The following is a 17,443-nucleotide window of genomic DNA, read 5'->3' on the forward strand; positions in this document are numbered from 1 at the left end:
TTTTGTCGAAAAATGCCGAAACCCACCAAACTGCCCTGAACTGCGCCCTATCGAAAAATACTGGGCAATAATTACGCGGTTTCTTAAGGTAGATGGGAGAGAAGCAAGCTCTGTTGACTGCTTCAAGAAAATGTGGTCTGCGGCACAATGAAAAGTTACGGAAGAAGTTGTGCAGAATCTAATGGGAGCTGTCAAGAGAAAAGTCCTAGCATTCTTCAGAAAAGAGAAGTAAATATTCAAAATCACGTGAATTCGTTCATATATATGTTGATTGTCATTTATATAAAGCAACCTTATGAATTTGTTTCATAATAAACATGTTCCTTTAAAAAACAGGTGTCCATTTTCTTTAATGAACAGTCCTTAATAATGTGGCCCATCATAAAAAAATTAAAAAAAATTGTTTTTAAATTTACGGAATATTAAATGCAATATTCTACAAAGTTGTAGCGCAGTTTATACCAATCAATCCTAAGAAAACAATTCTGTAGCTTAAAGCAATTTTGCCTACATAAATTAGGGTGTCTCTAAAAAAACAGCATTTTTGATCAATTGTTTTTTGTTTTTGATTTTTCGGAAAAGTCGTCTTTGGGTTACTTTTAAAGCTAAAAAAATGCAACTTTTGATATGTAAATATGCTCAATATCTTTTGCCAATCAAAAGTTATAATTGTTTTTCTGTCAAAATTACGTTGATATCTCCGATAAGCGCCGAAGTATATGTGAACGGCAGCGTAAGGTCATTTTTACACCCTCGGCGGCGTCGTGAGCAATGTTTGACGGCGGCGTTTTGAATCAACGTGAAGAGCTTTGAGCAGAGAAAAGAAATTTACGCTGCAATGCATATGCTGCTTTTTATGAATTTTAGGTTTTTTTAACAATTGCTAGCTACAGTCAGACTGATGGGGTAAACATCCGAATAGCTATAGCTTATATCTCCACAGCAAAAATGTACATTACATCTTCCACTAGGACATTGCCGCATCACAGCACATAAGTACATAAGTAATTCGGATATAATTCTGAAAATTTGTTTGGAAATGTATTAATATATTCCCCACAAAATTAAAAAAAAAAATTCTAAGAATTAATTCAAATTTCCCTATTGAATCCTTTCAGAACTACCTTCAAAAATTCCCTAGAAAATTTATTATTTCTTCGGACATTATTTCTTCGGACAGCAACAAATATATGCATCGTGTACAGCAGTATAACTTTGACTGACACAATCTTCCCAGCTCCGTTCAACTTGATGGCGGACAAGGACGCAGATAAGCATAATGCCAATTCCACTAACACCACCCTTTGCTATCTCTATTACCCTTCTACTTGTGATTATATGATAATTATCACATTCACATAATAAAGAACGAAGATTATGATAGTCTTCTATCACTGCTTCTTTCATCTGGTGTATAGCCCAGATGGCTAGCGCGTTAGTCGAATAGCTGTAGGGTTTTGGTTCAATTCTCGTCTTCTACCATTTTTTTCGAAAATAAATATGGTTGCCGAAGTATATAAAGAATCGTTCTTCGACGGAACTAGGCACAAACAAATACTTATTTCTATTTTTCTCGTCACCATAAACCATGGAATTCATACAAGATTGTCATCAAATCATGCATTCTCTGGTTGGGTGATACGGACACTGTTAGGGATTTTTCTTTTAAATTCCTTCAGGAATTTCTTTTAGGAATCTATATAAATAAAAATTAGTTTAGGTTTCCTTCCTGACTAGTGACTGGAAATGTCATTTCGATGTCATGGGACAAATTTGCTAATATCTTTTTTCAAACATTATTTACAATTATGATTTTTTTTTTATATAAACATGTAGCCCTCAAAAGACCGAAAAACGTAGTGTGCTGTGCTCAAATCAAGACGTGTTTGGTTTTCTGTGCGTCATTTTTTTTCGCCTCCAGCATTTTTGTTATGCAAAGAAAAAAAGGACACGGAAGCTACAAATCGGTGAACTTCAACCCGCTGCTGACGAAGAGATCAAGATTTCCTGCGGAAGCTAACAGAGAAGCTTTTTGTTTTGTTATAATTTGCTATTCTGTTCCTCTTCATTCCTTATTTTACATTTCAACATTTCCAATCATGCTCCAAATCGTTTGATTTCTTCGAATTCTTTTCCCTTTTTCATTTTATATTTTTACTTTAATGTGTGTTCTCTAAATCAACTAGAAGAGGATCATATCATGAAACACCCACTTTGAACGCGATTACAACGGCACACTAGACTCTAACTCACAGAAATCAGAATAGCGAAATGCATCTAGTGTCTGATTTCTCAAAATTAAACGCTTTGTTATCAAGTCATCGTCTCGGAAACTGGTGAGCACGTTCCAAATATTTGCTTTCTTTCTATCATTTCCTTATAAATTTAAAAATTGAAAATTGAACACTAAATACGTACAGGGCATCGTTTGTTACTATCGCCGCGGATATTGTGGGAGTCCCAGGTATCCGGTTCACGCTTTAGTTAGCAACGGTGGCTCTTCTCGACCTTTAATTCCCTGAGTAGTTAGTACGAATAAGAGCGTTCTTGTGAAGTTTTGCTGTACCTGTTATGAATAACTAGTACATCCCGTTCCTTACACTTCCTGGAGCAGCTTAACTTGCTTCAGGGATAAATCCTTTTGGTAGTACTAGTCTTCGTAACATAAAGGGCACCATTACGGAGCTTGCGATATGATCAAATTATTCGTAGTACTACTTGACCAACACTCCCAGCTGGGTGAGGGATTTTTTTTTTTTTTTTTTTTTTTTCGGGGTGAACCACTGCGTCCATTTCATTGAACTTTAGTAGTATACCCATGTCATTTGTTTAGTGCATGTCTTTCTGCTCCATATTGAGAAGAAATGAAGTAGTCATTTTTTATTCATATATTTTGAGGGATAGAGGATGACACACACACATGTAGCCCTCAAAAGACCCTAACTTTTTCTAATAGGTAATTTCTTTAAATCTGAAATTGGCGGCGTGAGAGCCGAATTAGTGTCAAATGACATTAATGTCATGACATTCCGTGACATTTTTTAATTTCGCTCTCATGGCTTAGACTTTGTATTTAGAACAATGATCTGTCGACAAAGTTCTAGGATCTTCTAAGAATTAAATGTTAATCACAAAACCGAATTGTTAATAACTTCTGAAAAAAGTTATTGGCAAATTTGTAATTGAAATCCCACGACATTTTTTTTCGACATTTCCCGTCACTGTTCCATAAAAAATGGGTCACTCACGAATGGTTTAACCGATTTGCAAAATTTTCTCCCTAATCGATTCGTCTGGAGACCTATAAGGTTTGTATGTACAAAAACAATTGTTAATTTAAGGTCACTTCTCACGGAATCCAAGTTTCAAAGTGCTCGCGTTCTCGGAGGCACACCACTCGATACGGAGGCGGCGCACAACTGTCATTTTTTTTATTCAGCTTTGCTGCGTCGCAGCATGCGTTAAATTGAAACTTAGATTCCGTGAGGAGTGACCTTAACGGGGAAAGGTAGAAAATCGCTAGTCTCTAATAATAAAAAAAACACTAATTCTTCAAATTTTCTTTGTAAACTCTATGCAGATATTTTGGTATTAATCTTTCGAAATTTTCCTCTGGCGTTTATTTATAAATTTACACAGGATTTTTTTTACGAATTTCCCATAGAAAATCCCTTTAGCAACTCTTCCAGAAATTCCTGTAGAATGTAGATCTTCGAAAATTGCTTTTAAAATTCCTTTGAGAATTCTTTCGGGAATCTCTTCTGAAATTCTTTGGGGAATCTGGAAATTTCGTTTGTAAATTCCTTCAATTTTTTAAACCGTTGTTTAAGTGGATTTAGTTCAATTTATCGACTGTTCGGTGTTATTGCGGGATTTGGTTTGGCATGCAGTCATTAAAATATAGGGAAACATAGATTTTCTATCTTCCGACGTGTCGGCGCAATGTATTTTGCCTTCTTCTAGGGATCACTATAAATTTTAGTTAAAAACGGGGGGAGGGAGGTTATATTTGTTTTTTTTTATTGAAAATAAGTTTAACACTCATATGCCTTTGGAAATTTCTTCGAAAATTCTTTTATAAATTCCTCCAAATTAGAATTTGTTCCGGAATTATTCCTGAAGGAATGGCTCACTGAAAAAAAATCCTAAGGGCTTCCTGGAGGAAGTTCGAAAGGAATTTCCGAAAAAAAACAAAGGCCTTTTCGGAGGGTTTTCTGAAGGAATCCATTGATGAAAGTCCAAATTAATTCCTGGCGGCTTTTCTAAAGAGATTTTCGAATAAATTCTTGAAGGAATAACCGAAAGAGAACCTGAAAAGATTTTCGAACAGAATTTTTAAATGAATTTCTGAAGGAATATCCGAAGGAATTCTGAAAGGAATTTACGAAGGATTTTTTAATGGATTTTCCAAATAAATAGCTATTGGAAATCCTATATTTCTCCAGGAATTTCTTCGAAAATCTGGATAGTAGTAAAACAAACTCAGTTTTGACTCTAGAATCAAGACTACATGCCAAGAAAAACTCCCAAAATATCGAGATTGCGAAAATTCGAATATTCTCAAGAATTCTTTGGGAATTCACTGCAGGAGTTCCTTCGAAAATTTCTAGATTTTTTTTTGTAAATACCTTAAATAATTCCCTAGGAAATATATTCAAGAATTGTATTGGAAAGTCATCAAGAAACTCATTCTAGTATACCTTCAAAAATTACATCAGGAATTCCATCGGGAATTTCTTAGGACCTTAGAACATTTATAAAAGAATTCTTCTGGACATTTCTTCAAAAATTCTTTAGAAATTATTTTTGGAATACTTTTAAAAATTTCTACCCATGTATGGACACACTTCCCTACGGTTGTAATGGATTTGACGCGTGCTTCCTCAAAGAAGCCATCCCTCGGAAAGTTCAGAAAGGACTGCGAATCTATTAGTCTGTTGGATTACACTGTTGAAAGGAGATTCTCTCTATCCCACGGGCTTCGCGTAAGTGTCTCTGCTTACGGGTTCGCCACCTCCGTTTTTGCCCTTCATACACCAGTGCATTGAAAGCAGAATGGTAATTGAATTCGACTGTACTATTCGGTGGAGCCGTATGCAGAGCAAGACTCAAGCCAGGATGATGGATAACTATATATAAACAATATACATACAATTTCTACAAAATTCCTTCGGAAATTATTTTAACATTTCCACCGGAACTTTTGCAGGTATTCCATAAGACATTCCATTCCCTCGGAAATTCATCTAGTAATTCCTTCGGAATTTCTTCCGCCATTTCCCTCTAGGACAAATTTTCAGATATCAGATATAATTTCCGAAGGAACTCCTAATAGAATTACCGACATTCTTAAATTTCTTAAAGAATTTCTTTGAACATTCCTCCAAGAAAATTTTGTCCAGGGATTCCTCCAGAAAATACTACGGAGATAGATCCAGGAATTCCTCAAGACTCTAAGAATTGTATTCATGTATTCCTGCACAACTTCTTCTGGGACTTCCTTCGGAAATTATTTCAAAAGAGCAATTGTTTATCAAAATAAAGTATTGCGAATCTATTTATTAGTCTGTTGGATTAAACTGTTAAAAGGAGATTATCTCTATCCCGCGGGCTTCGCGTAAGTGTCTCTGCTCTGCCTCGGAAATTCATCTAGTAATTCCATCGGAATTTTCTCCGCCATTTCCTTCCAAAATTCTAGAACAAATTTTCGGATATCTTCGTACGAATTCCTAGAGCAATTTCTAAAGGAACTCCTAAAAAAATTAGCGACATTTTTAAATTGCATAAAGAATTCATTTGGACATTTCTCCACATTCCTTCGAAATTTTCTCCAGGGATTCCTTCAGAAAATCCTCCAGAAATTAATACGGGGATAAATCCAGAAATTGCTCAAGACTCTAAAAATTTTCTTCATGTATTCCTTCAGAACTTCCTCCAGGACTTCCTTCGGAAATTATTTCAAGAAAACCAAGAAATTTCGTTGGGAATTGTTTATCAATATAAATCTAGAACAATTTTTTTCCAGAACAAATATGGCAATTTAAGTACAAGGAGGAGTGAAGGAAATGTTCAATTTGGTGGGTCACATCCCCATCGAGCTCCAGCTCCAGAAGTCAAATTACCATTTTAGCATTCATGTATCACAAGGCTATCACAATGATACTCCATGCCCAGGAAAGTTTAAAAAATCCTACGAGACTGGGAATCCAAATCCTACATTCATAGTGTTGACTTGTCTGCTAGGTGTTGTTTAAGTCCTGTTCGTTAATTTATACTAGGTGTTGAGTATTCAGCGATTCTGTCTTTTAAACATGTTTAATCCTCAACCTTAACCTTAAGAGTTCTTGTTCACAAAAAAATGTGAAAATTTGTTGCAATTTTTTTGGTATAAATTGTTGTAGTAAATAGCACGACCACAAATAGTTTAACGAAAACGTTATTTGAGAAATTTAGGTTAAAATTGATAAACCGATTTGTTTTACCAATTTAGATACCTTTCTTTCGAAATAATTACTTAGCATTGATATTTCTCATGATTTTCTGTGCTTAACTCTACCCATCCAAAAACCTCATCTCGTTACGTTAAAAAAAATATTCCCTCTCCCTTGGCAAAGCATGGTCGATTGACGTTCAATTTATCGTTCGCGGGTAGCGAGAACTAGTTCGTTCCCTGACTCACGATGAGCGACTGATGCTCTCCCATGCTGCTTGATTTATGGCAAACAATTCACCCGTGACTGTGCACCGCACAGACTACCATCACCATCTGTGAGCAATCCAGCTCCCAAAGTGTAATCAATCGAGTCCCCGATTTCGTTATGCTGTAGTATAGGCATGACATGACAAGTGATAGAGATACTCACATTGACTAAGTTCTCCCGCCGGACATCGTCCGTGACATCTTTCTTGGCAATTCGCTTCCGCCAGTCATCTTCGCCGCTCTTTTGTAGTGCCGCCAACCGTTCGGCGATCGACACGCTCTTCACCATCGAGTCCTGATCCGGGCGCATCTCCTCCGTTAGGCAGCGTCTCAAACCGATGAAACCGGGTGGCACCGGGTAGTGCTGCTGACGTTGCAGATCCACGCCTTCCCCCGCTCCGACGACGGTGGTCTTGGATTGATTCAGGAAACCAGCCCTTTGGTCCTTGGAACCACCGTAGCTCAGAGGATCATTTCCGCCGATGCCAACGCCAACCGAGCCGACGCCACCCACGCCGCTGCTGAATGGTTTCGCCGTGTTGTGATAGATGATGGCCGACGCCGGAATGAAGGTGGCAAGCTCCGATTGGCTCTTGCTTTTCACCAGTTGTTGCTTGTAGCTGAAAGGAAGGAGACAGAAGGAAAATTATTTTAACAATGTTTAACCAACAATTTCGGGTGAGAGGAAATTGATTTCTTGATTTTTGGGAAGTCATTTTTTTATTCAAAGAAAAAAAACACAGAACGGCTGAATAGGATTCAATTTACTCGTTTTCTCATGGGGGACGAAATTTTGGCAATATGGTAGTTTCTATTTCATACGAATGTAAATATCGTTCCCATGAAAAAAGAATATTTGTATTACATTATTTCTAAAATATAATCTTATTTTCCCGAAAACATTTTTGAATGCTTTAGTAGAATGATTTTTTTGTAATGAGGAATGGCAACAGTTAAACTAATTTATGCCTAAAGTATCTGAATCTTGATATCTTGTTACAAACCAAGATCTTGCATTGTAGCAAATCTAATATATTGAAATGTTCAAACCAACTACTAACATTATGTTGATGCATACGTATGACATTATGTGTTAATTTTCTCACATCGACCATGACCATATCGATAACAGCCTCACCATATACGTAATTACTATTAGCGCAGCAAATTTCTAACTCGCCGTCCGCCGCACATCACTACAACCGCTCTCGGATGCGTATCCCATTCCGGATCCTCTTTCATCGATCTCGGATGAAAGTGAAACCACACATCGCCGTTAACCCGGTCGTAATGTTGATGTGTCGACCAGCCCGGTGGCATCCCTATCTCACACAATAGGTTTGTTTTGCAGCCAACATTACGCGACCGTATCCCACTGACAGTTCTGTATCCTAATGAGAATCAAATGTGATGCTTTAAACAAAACACATACTATCATGAATTTTACACTGAGATGTTGGCTGCAAAAACATGGCGGCGTGCCACCCACCTGGTGTCGACGATCTCGGCGGGCCACACCAGCCCCAAACACTTGGCGCATTAAAACCTCACGGTAATGAGAAGAAACGCACTCCGCTAAGGGTAGGCAGTGCAATACCACAGCACCGACTGACTGCTGCCATACAACTTCTACCGGCCGGCCGATTGATACACGTTCCTGGCATAATTTGAATTCATTGCCATTGACGGCACGTTCTTCTGTTGTACAGGGATCGACCACATTGACGATGGGTCGTTCACGTGCCACTGCCTATGAGGGTGTCCCTAAATGTAAATTATATGTTGGAGAATCCATAGCGACCGGAGCATTTATGTTGAAAAAGGAAGCTTGAAAACGAGTTTGCGGATCAAATTTGATGAAATTCAGTATGTAAATAACATTTTATAATACCATTGAAGAAGTTCTGTGTATTCTCTTTATGAAAACGAAAACATCAAGCTTTCATAGATATGAATATGTATTTTTTAAGGATAAAACACCAGCTCGGATATTCAAATTAAACTGGAACACCCTACTGACGAGTAAACGACGGACAGTAACATCCAGCCAGTTCGGCGACTGACTGGTTAATATTACCGAGACGGCGACAAACAACGCATCGTATCATCGGCCGTATCGTAGCAAAATTAATGGCCAAAGTGAAAGAATGAAAGTGAAAACAGAAAGTGGTTCACCCGCTGCTCTCGTGGTTATGAGTTTGATAGACTCAACCCATGTAGCGGGTGATGGACAGACCAAAGGGACACCGACCTACAACAGAGTCGTTATAAAGATTCCTTTGAGCAGAAACCAAATTACGGTAGCGAAACGTGATTATGATGTTAATGTCCGTTGTTGAGCCTTCGAGTTTTCTCGCTGGATGGTTCCCATACCAACCAATTAGTGTATGTTAGATAGATATGAACTTATATGGAAGGAAAATTTTAAGCCTACTTTCCCAATAGGTGTGGGTGTTCCTATAGTTGCGGTAGTGTAGTTTTTAGAGAATCTAAACGTAGCAATCCACATTGCTGATCAATTAGGTGAATTGTCATTATACGAAACAAGCGAAAACAGCTTAGGAATATCCTCGAAAACGGTAAATTATCCTCAAATACCTTATTTATTTTTGGCCTTCGCACCAATAGTTGCGAGTCCCTTAGGAAAATTTGCAATTAAAGGAATACGAATAAAAAATAACACAACTATTGGAACATTGTACCAATAATTGGAGGAATGAATTTAGGCAACAGTGATGAATTTCCTAGCGGTTGAAACATATTTTGCATAAAATAGTGTTGATGAGCTTTAGGAAACAACCTCAAGGTAAGTTGATTGCAATATCGACAAGTGTAAGCGATAGAATGGTGCTTATTGCCTCCAGTATTGGGTCTTTTACCCTATAACATTACACGTATGGAAAATTTGTATAGATACTAGTTGACCCGGCAGACGTTGTCCTGCGTAGTAGGCAAGAATGTGCATTCCGAACTGCCCATGCAAAGTTTGCATAGGAATCACAATTTTAGTTATTCACGGTTTGCTCAACTTTACTCGTAATTTTCCCATTAGGAAATATCATATAAACCCGTCGGAAACTATAACGAATATTTCTGCTGAAGAAATGAAAAAAATCCATCCAGCCGTTTTCGAGTTATGCGGATACGAACACAGACCATTTCATTTTTATATATAAGAAGAAGAAGAAGATTAGTTAACTTCGCAAAGCATATTCAATAAATTAGAGAATCATGTTAATCGGTAATGGGATTTCTTTCCCATTACCGACATGAAAAGTGTGTGTTGCAAAATGGTGTGTTGACATCAAGGAAGGAGCGCCCAACGGAGCTCTGGTCCCCACAAGTTCCTATCTCACGCTTCCACTGGTCGTCCGATGACAAAAGACCGCCAGCTGAGGGTTGTGTACTTAGCTGGTAGTGCAGCCTGGGCACTGGTGTCCTTCCGACATCAGCTAGAGTGAGAAGGTACGCCTCAAGCGTCTGTTCACCAGGAGGTGCGGCTCAAACAGCGTCTGCCTAGTACCCAGCGGCTGATTAACGAAATGCTGTATCGCGTCAGCTATACCTAAGGTGGCAGCCCCACCAACGCGATGTAGGTAACGCGACCCCGGTAAGGTAGCTTACTGAAGCCTGGAATGTCAGGACCCCAAATGAACCTAGACGAGTGAACCTTCTGGCTCGCGAACTGCAAAAGGTTGGAGTGAACGTGGCCGCTATTCAAGAAGTCCGATGGCCTAGATCCGGAGAACGTGAATTCCGAGCCGTGGACCCGACAACCAACACTGCATTCGAATATAACATATATCATAGTGGCGGCGAAAAACAGAGTATGGAGTAGGTTTCGTAGTGATGGGCAAGCAGATGAAGCGAGAATGCAGTGGAAACCCATTAGCGAACGAATCTGTGTGTTGAAGATACAGAGCAAATTCTTCAATTAAAGCCTAATCAACGTTTACGCACCGACAAACGATAAATCCGACGACGTGAACGACACGTTTAATGGATGTCTTGATGAAGCCTATGGAGAGTGCCCAAAGCATGACGTGAAAATTGTTATCGGAGACGCTAACGCTCAGGTCGGTAGAGAGGACATTTTCCCTCCCATAATCGGTAGCGAGAGCCTTCACTTCGCTACCAATGCACTATGGGGAAAGGGGTGGCCATTAATCGAAAAATTACTATCTCCAATTTGTCTAATCCCGATATATCGTATGAAAGTATATACCCTAGATAAGAGAATCGGAAAATATTGAAGTGCTGTTCTTATTCAGTCAAAAGATATGGGTTTGGGTTGTTTTGTATGCAAAGATTTACATCAAAAAGTTGTAGAAGAAAACTTTAATTATCATAATTCTTCGCTATAAAATGGTCCCGCAAACCTAATGTCCCCAAATGTCCCCTCATCTGTAAATGGGGGATTGAAATATAACCCTAGTACCACTTTTTAGTGAGTGATTTGCTTGCGCATATTTGCGCTTTTACGAGAACGCTGCAATCAGAGTTTACTTGAAAATTGTGGTATTTATTCTTTATACCTCATAATGATTAAAAAATGAACAACATTATTACTAGAAATATGATTGTTTGCTATTTTATGCATGCTGTATTGAAAACAAAAAAAATGCTCAAACAAATTAAAAAATAAAGTTTTTTTTCATGGGTGTCATTTTTGAAGGGTTAACGATGGCCTGAAAAATATATTTTTGGCCGCCCATTTGTATGAGAATTCCCCATAGTGCAATGAGGACGGCCTACGGCTAGTAAATTTCGAGGCTGCCAGAGGAATGGCGGCCATCAGTAACACCTACTTTGCACGAAAGAACATCCGAAAGCACACCTGGAGACACCCAAATGGTGAAACTTGCAACCAGATAGACCATGTTCTGCTGGATGGGCGTCTTTTCTCGGATGTTATCGATGTGCGGACATTCGGAGGTCTGAAAATTGATTCTTATCACTATCTCGTTGTCAATAAAATTCGATCACGGTTGTCAACTGTATCGAACGAAAGATCACAGCGAACGATGCGTTACAATAACCAGCGATTGTCGGCGGAAGGAGTATCGGCTGAGTACCAGGAGCTCGACGAACGTATAAGTGCAACCAAAGTAAGCGACAACATCAACAATCTATGGGAGTCGCTCCATCGAAGAGCTGTAGCCCATCAAGTATCAAGTTAAACAATCGATATTTCCGTTAATCAGCTTCCCAGCTGCCTCTAGTGGTTCGATGTCAATAAAACGACAGCGTTCATCGTAAACGTTGCAGGTTCATCGGATCGCGCCTATTGAGTAAACGAAGAGCGAGCATGTCTTCCAAATTTTCGTTGTACGGCTTCAGTTATGGCAATACAGGGCTCCACACATCGCAACAGAGAAAAGCCCTGAAGCAAAGCGGATCACGGAACATGTCGATAATTTTGAAGATAAAGCCCAATCGATCGGGGGACAATATTGTTGTAGTGAACTCTGAATGTCAGCCCGCTATCCAGGATAACGCCAAGATCCCGTCCGGATAGGACGTAGTACAAATTTTTTTTCGATGATATGAAATGAACAATTTTTTTGCTAAATTTGCTGCAGAATACCATGTGGCCTAACTTTGCATTCTTTTAATCGCTTTTTTGTTTGAAAAACTAAAACAAACTTAATTCTTCAACTCACAGCAAGCTACGAACAAAGCACTCGAGAATTATTATTATTTAATCAGACTAAGGCCGAAGTGGCCTGTGCGGTATATAAGAGTCTTCTCCATTCGGCTCGGTCCATGGCTACACGTCGCCAACCACGCAGTCTACGGAGGGTCCGCAAGTCATCTTCCACCTGATCGATCCACCTTGCCCGCTGCGCACCTCGCCTTCTTGTGCCCGTCGGATCGTTGTCGAGAACCATTTTCACCGGGTTACTGTCCGACATTCTGGCTACGTGCCCGGCCCATCGCAGTCGTCCGATTTTCGCGAAGCACTCGAGAAACAAATGTAATAATAAGTTCGGAACAAATATAATATGATAAGTTATCCTATTTCCTTGGTGAATCCATATTTTTTGTTTCAAAATTCAGATTTTCAGTGCCCAAAAAAGAAATGTAATTTCTACGGAACGTCTAATTTTTACGCTAATTAAACTCAGTCAACTTCGACCATCGCAGACAACACAACTGTGGGGGCAGCAGGGACAGCAGGGACAGCATGGGCCATGTCCAAGGGCTTGACGACCCCTACCCAGCTGTCTGTGAGTCAGGGAGAACTGCCTAGGGCGTGGTGGGATTTAGCAGTGGGCTCTGCTAAAATCCCTCCCAAAAAACCACAAGTGCCCGTAAGCAGACTCTATCAAAGCGACTGTGTGCCGCTTCAAAAGCACAAGCCCAGGGAGTGCCAATTGGCATGGGGAGTGTCCCTACTTCGGTAGGGTAGCGCGTGAGCTGCTTCGGCAGGGAGTGAGTGATCTGTTTGTGCTGAGGCAGGAGTGTCATAGCGCGTCACCGCTATTGTCACCTCGAAGCGCAGCAGAAGTCTGAGTATGGACTGCACATGCTGAGGTAGGAGTGTCGTAGCGTAGTATCGCTGGTTGGTCCCTACATACCGCTATCGACACCTCGAGGCATGGCAGTGGAGTGTTAGAGTGAGTTGGGGAGTGTCCCTACTTCGGTAGGGTAGCGCGTGAGCTGCTTCGGCAGGGAGTGAGTGATCTGGTTGTGCTGAGGCAGGAGTGTCATAGCGTGTCGCCGCTATTGTCACCTCGAAGCGCAGCAGAAGTCTGAGTATGGACTGCACATGCTGAGGTCGGTGTCCAGGTACCCTATCGACACCTCGAGGCATGGCAGTGGAGTGTTAGAGTGAGCACCCGAATAAGTGTCACATGGAGCGAATGGTCTTTGGAGAAGCTGCTTCGGCGGCAGGGTAGCAGTGGGTTGTACCCACACACCTACAGTTGTGCACATGTGGAGCATGGGAATGTCCCTGCTTCGGCAGTGGTGTGATTGATCTGCTCGTGCTGAGGCAGGAGTGTCGTAGCGTAATATCTGTAGGCCCAGGCAGTTACTGCTATTGACACCTCGAGGCATGGCAGCGGAGCGCCGGGAGAGCATCCAAGTAAGACTCAAATGGAGTGAATGGTGTGCGAGCACCCAAGTCAGTCTCGCATGGGACGAGTGCCTGTGTGAGAGATAATGAGCGAGTACGCTTAGTACTGCCATCCCCCAGAAGTAGTACTGCGAGGTAGTTCCTGGGGGAAACGATGGTGGAGCCCAAGGGAGTTTAGTCGGTATTACCGGTATGGTCGAGTCCGACACTCCAGTACACTTCCGTGTGGTAGTTTGGCAACTACAATGCACGTGTACTGTGTTAGTGTGTAAATGCATTCTCCCTTGTAAAAAAAAAAAAAAAAAAAAAGACAACACAACTGTGTCAACTAATCATCCTGCGATTTGTCAAAAGCATCGTCTGTCATAAGATGACTTTATTTAGTACTATTCCGTTTATTTCCCCCACGTTGCACTCTATAAAGGATTTTATATGGTATAAATTAGATAAAAAATGGATTAAAGTGAATGAAATGCATCGGTAATACGAGTTTTGAAGCGATATTATTGTAATTTGGTTTTGTTAGTTCTTTTTATGTTTTGTCTATAATAACTCGATATGCGAGACGTGATTGTATAACATTTCACCGAAAACTATTTCGCGGAATTCATTTTCGCGGTTGAACATTTCGCGGAATAACATTTGGCGGTTTGTAACTTTTCGCGGTTTGTATCTTTTCCCCGAATGACTTTTGGCAGAATGTACCATTTTGCGGAATATTAATAATAATAGCTTTTGTTCATTCAACATTCCTACAATTATCACTTGCGAGGTTTCTTATAGCCTATTCAGATTGGGCTATTTATGACTTTGTTAAGTGAGAGGGTATCCAATTATTACGAGGTGTTCAGACTGCAGCAAGATAATATATCTTGACGTTTCCATGTTTCCTCATTTGCACGCTAATACAGGGTTGAATTCAAGGAGAGTTTTAAAATTTGATTTGCGAAATCAAGCATTTGTGTGGCGACAATCGAACATTTTTTTCTGAACAAAGTTTCTACGAAAAAAAATATTAAAAAAAAAATATGAAAAGGGATTTTCGAAGAATATTTGAAGCTCTCATTAAGGATAATGAGCGAAGCTACATTCATTAGTTGGGTGCGCCGTTCTTCGGGGAATCAGACTATTCCTCAATTTATGTTTAAGTTTAAAAAGTATTTTGATTCTGTACTATGATCGAACGGAGATTTGATAGAAAAATTTAGATACTTTTAGAATTCTCACAAATAAATAGAAAAGGACGATTGGACCAATTTTCAAGAAATATTATCGAACTAAAATGTATTTCCACCAGTATCTCCATGTATGAAGGGCAACTCAGCAATTTAATTTTTTTTCAAAAATGGAAACTGAACCATTGCGTTCTACTCGACAATCAATGATACAGCTTCTAACAAAATCGAATCGTGTGAATGTGATATAATTTAAACTGGATGTTGGATGAATTAATGCATTACCAATCCATCTTTTATTTAATGTTATTCTACTATTATATGTATATACCCATTCAAATCGTACAGTTGTCCCACGTGAAAAATGTTGAAATCCAAAGTATATTGAGCCATTCAAGGAGCAGAATTGAAACAATTTATGAAATCATGTTTATTCATCAAATATATTCGTTTTACAACCATTCCTACGTTTTAAATTGTCTTCCGCATTGGCCCTTGAACTTTGAAAATATATTCGATTTGTTCTATTAAATCTAGGTTTAAGTTAAATACTTCATGTTAATTCTAGAGAGCATCTGTTTTTTAAACAATTCATGTTGAATAAGTGGAGAATAAATAATTATCATCATTATTTTTCATCATATAAAATGCTTTCCACAAAACCATCACAATCCGAGTTATTCTTCAGCGCTCAGAAGATTTCCATTTAACATGCATTCGACCCTGGTGCGACAGAAAGAGCATGACTGTCAACTACGAAACGAAATGAAAACAGAGAGAATTTTCTCTCTGGCAAAGAAAGCGTGACGCTTGTCAGTTTTGTTTTGTTGAATTTCTCCCTGCATCCCAGTTAGAACGAAAGCTCTCTCGTAATAATTGTTCGTAATAAATTCTTTTTAGAGGGTATCTTTTGACAGCGCAAAATGTATGGAATATTACGTAAATAATGACATCATAAAGCGTATTTACCCTGAAACGCCAATTATTATGTCATTAATGGCGTAATCTGAATAGGCTATTAGCCAGGTTACCTTTTTTTTGCATTCGTTAAACACGAGATTTACACTTTAAACTGTTATACCTAAAAAGCCGAAACAATTTTTTTCGATAAATTTCCTAGACCGGGCCTAGACTCGCAACCCGAATCGAACCCGAATTGAACCCGAACACGATGGGTTTTTTGTTGGGTTCGGGTTTGAAAAATTAGTTCGGGTTCGGGTCGGGTACGGGTTTAAAAAATAAAATACTGAAAATTATTTTATTCAGTTTTGTTAATTGTGAGGCTAGTTCGTTGTTTGGGCTTACATTTTCTTCAATTTAAAAAGAACCAGAAAATATCTAGTTTGAATTTTCCGGGGAAAACTTTTGTGCGGGCTTAAATAATTAAATTATGTTGGGTTCGGGTCGAGTACGGGTTTACGAATGCAAAAATTCTCGAGTACGGGTCGAGATCGGTTTTTCATCAAATAAAAAAAAAAATTGCCCTGATTTCATGTAATTAAGCAGAAATCGTTTAATATTTGAATGATAATAATTCTAACTGAATTCCGCCAAATGGCATTCCGCGGAATGATTTTCGGTGAAAAGATACATTCCGCGAAATGTCTTTCGGAAAAAAGGTTCATTCCGCGAAATGTGTTTCGGAGAATTGATACATTCCGCGAAATGTCGTACCGCGAAATGTTTTTCGGTGAAATAGTATACAACCTAAAAACCCTGAATAATACACCTAGCGATGATGGTGCCTTTCTCGTGTATTATAAAATGTAAAGATACAAGTGCATAAGAGAGGTCAAAATTGAACTTTAGGTAGATAGATTCAGTTATTTCCATGAATTCATATTTTTTGCGGAATGCATTGCAGCAGCTATTGATTTTTTTTATTGTGATTTATTTGGAAGGGTCTCCCTTGGGAAAATGGTGAAAAAACAATGTTTTAAGATTTTAGAAACATGTTTAAAATTATTAAATAATCGATCACAACACAACAGCCTTACACTACACGTAGAAGTACTTAAGTACGTATTTAAAAAAAAGAAAATTGCAAAGGTTTCACTTACGGCGAAAAAAATTACAAAAAATTATAAAAAAAAATTATCAATGTTCCCCGGACTACGGTACTTATGATACCTACCAATAGTCAATAGTCTCTTCCTATCCTCAGTTATGGTAGAGATTAAGCTGGCCGGAGGTGTAGTGTTATTTCTGTATCAAATTTTAATTAAGGTTTTCCTCAATTTGTTTAACTTTGATAGCAATTTAGAATGAAACATATTAGCACAGACAAACAGACATAACACTTGTCAAATTTCCATCGTTCACTGATTTACTGGTCAATTTAAATAATCATTAGTTTGCCAATCGACTCGTGGCGCGTGCGTCGTTTTTGCTCGAGTTTGACGATTGCTCACTACCACCATCTGGTTCGTGATTTGCTCAACTAACTGAAATCAACAGATGTCGTTAGTATTTGAACGACAATGAATT

At 39.0% G+C, this 17,443-nt stretch overlaps 1 protein-coding gene across 1 annotated transcript in view; it reads right to left on the minus strand.

Annotated features, from left to right (window-relative positions):
• The window catches only part of LOC134208949 (uncharacterized), a 540,525-nt gene that overhangs the window by 64,659 nt on the left and 458,423 nt on the right, over positions 1-17,443 (minus strand). The window contains exon 11 of the mRNA XM_062684917.1: positions 6,864-7,320. Within this exon, the coding sequence (XP_062540901.1) occupies positions 6,864-7,320 (457 nt within the window). The remainder of the gene's footprint in view (positions 1-6,863; positions 7,321-17,443) is intronic.

This window comes from Armigeres subalbatus, chromosome 2, assembly GCF_024139115.2.
Source record: "Armigeres subalbatus isolate Guangzhou_Male chromosome 2, GZ_Asu_2, whole genome shotgun sequence".
Classification (NCBI taxonomy): domain Eukaryota; kingdom Metazoa; phylum Arthropoda; class Insecta; order Diptera; family Culicidae; genus Armigeres; species Armigeres subalbatus.